Source organism: Aplysia californica, unplaced genomic scaffold (assembly GCF_000002075.1).
Source record: "Aplysia californica isolate F4 #8 unplaced genomic scaffold, AplCal3.0 scaffold00132, whole genome shotgun sequence".
Taxonomy (NCBI): domain Eukaryota; kingdom Metazoa; phylum Mollusca; class Gastropoda; order Aplysiida; family Aplysiidae; genus Aplysia; species Aplysia californica.
The window spans coordinates 149796-150672 of record NW_004797402.1 but is presented as its reverse complement, the minus strand read 5'-3'; the positions used below and the strand labels follow the sequence as shown (position 1 = coordinate 150672).

At 44.8% G+C, this 877-nt stretch overlaps 1 protein-coding gene across 1 annotated transcript in view; it reads left to right on the top strand.

Annotated features, from left to right (window-relative positions):
- Positions 1-604, top strand: part of LOC101845088 (unconventional myosin-XVIIIa) — a gene marked incomplete in the record, with an annotated part of 129989 nt that extends 129385 nt beyond the window's left edge. Inside the window, 1 exon segment of the mRNA XM_013081466.2 lies at positions 244-604. Coding sequence (XP_012936920.1) covers positions 244-254 — 11 coding nt within the window.
- Between the last annotated feature and the right edge of the window lie 273 nt (positions 605-877).

Below are 877 nucleotides of genomic sequence, written 5' to 3'. Positions count from 1 at the left end.
TATATATATATATATACACACACACATACACACACATACATACACACAAACACACAAACACACCCATTATTGAAATAATTTTAAAGTGCTTTTGGCTCAGGGTGTAATGACATCCCTAATGTATCCCAGCAGGAAGAAAAGATGCCAAATGTGGGTCATAAGTCAAGTGAGCTCTGAATGGAGGGATGAAGTTTACTCATACCTATCTAGATTATGATCCTTTTTTTTTTCTCTTCTCTTCAGGTGAGGCTTGACTTATGTGATGTCATAGACACCATTGACCAATCAAATTACTCCAGAGGTTCATGTACGGCAGCAGGCAAGCAGCACTCACACATGTGCATGTGCGCACGCGCGCACATACACACACACACACACACACACACAGGCGCAAGCACATGCACACGCCCTCACTCCCCGCCATGTTACTCTCCTGGTACCCCCCACCCTGGCTGACACAAGCGCAGATGTACAAAGACGCATGTACGACATGACAGTTACTTCTCCTTGGATGACATCATCTCGGCCTTTCTTCCTTCCCGCAGGATGTGACATCACCAGTGTGAGGCTCCAGTCTGCCTGTTTCGCTACTCTATATATATATGTATTTGCGGCTGTGTTACTTTGTCTTGAATTATGTGGGATATTCTTGTAGAAAATAGAAATAATACAAATGATTTTTTTGTGTCTTTCTGTTGGGTATTTTATTTCTCGGTGTATGTACAGGGTAAGGGCTGTTACTGCTTCCCTCCTTTCTCCTACTTCCCGCCACCCCACCTCCCTGTCTCTGTCCCCTGTTGTCCCCGCTGCCTGTGCCTATGGTTTACAACAACAGTCAGGTCAGATAAATAAATGGTTGAAGGGGGCTTGCTTCTCC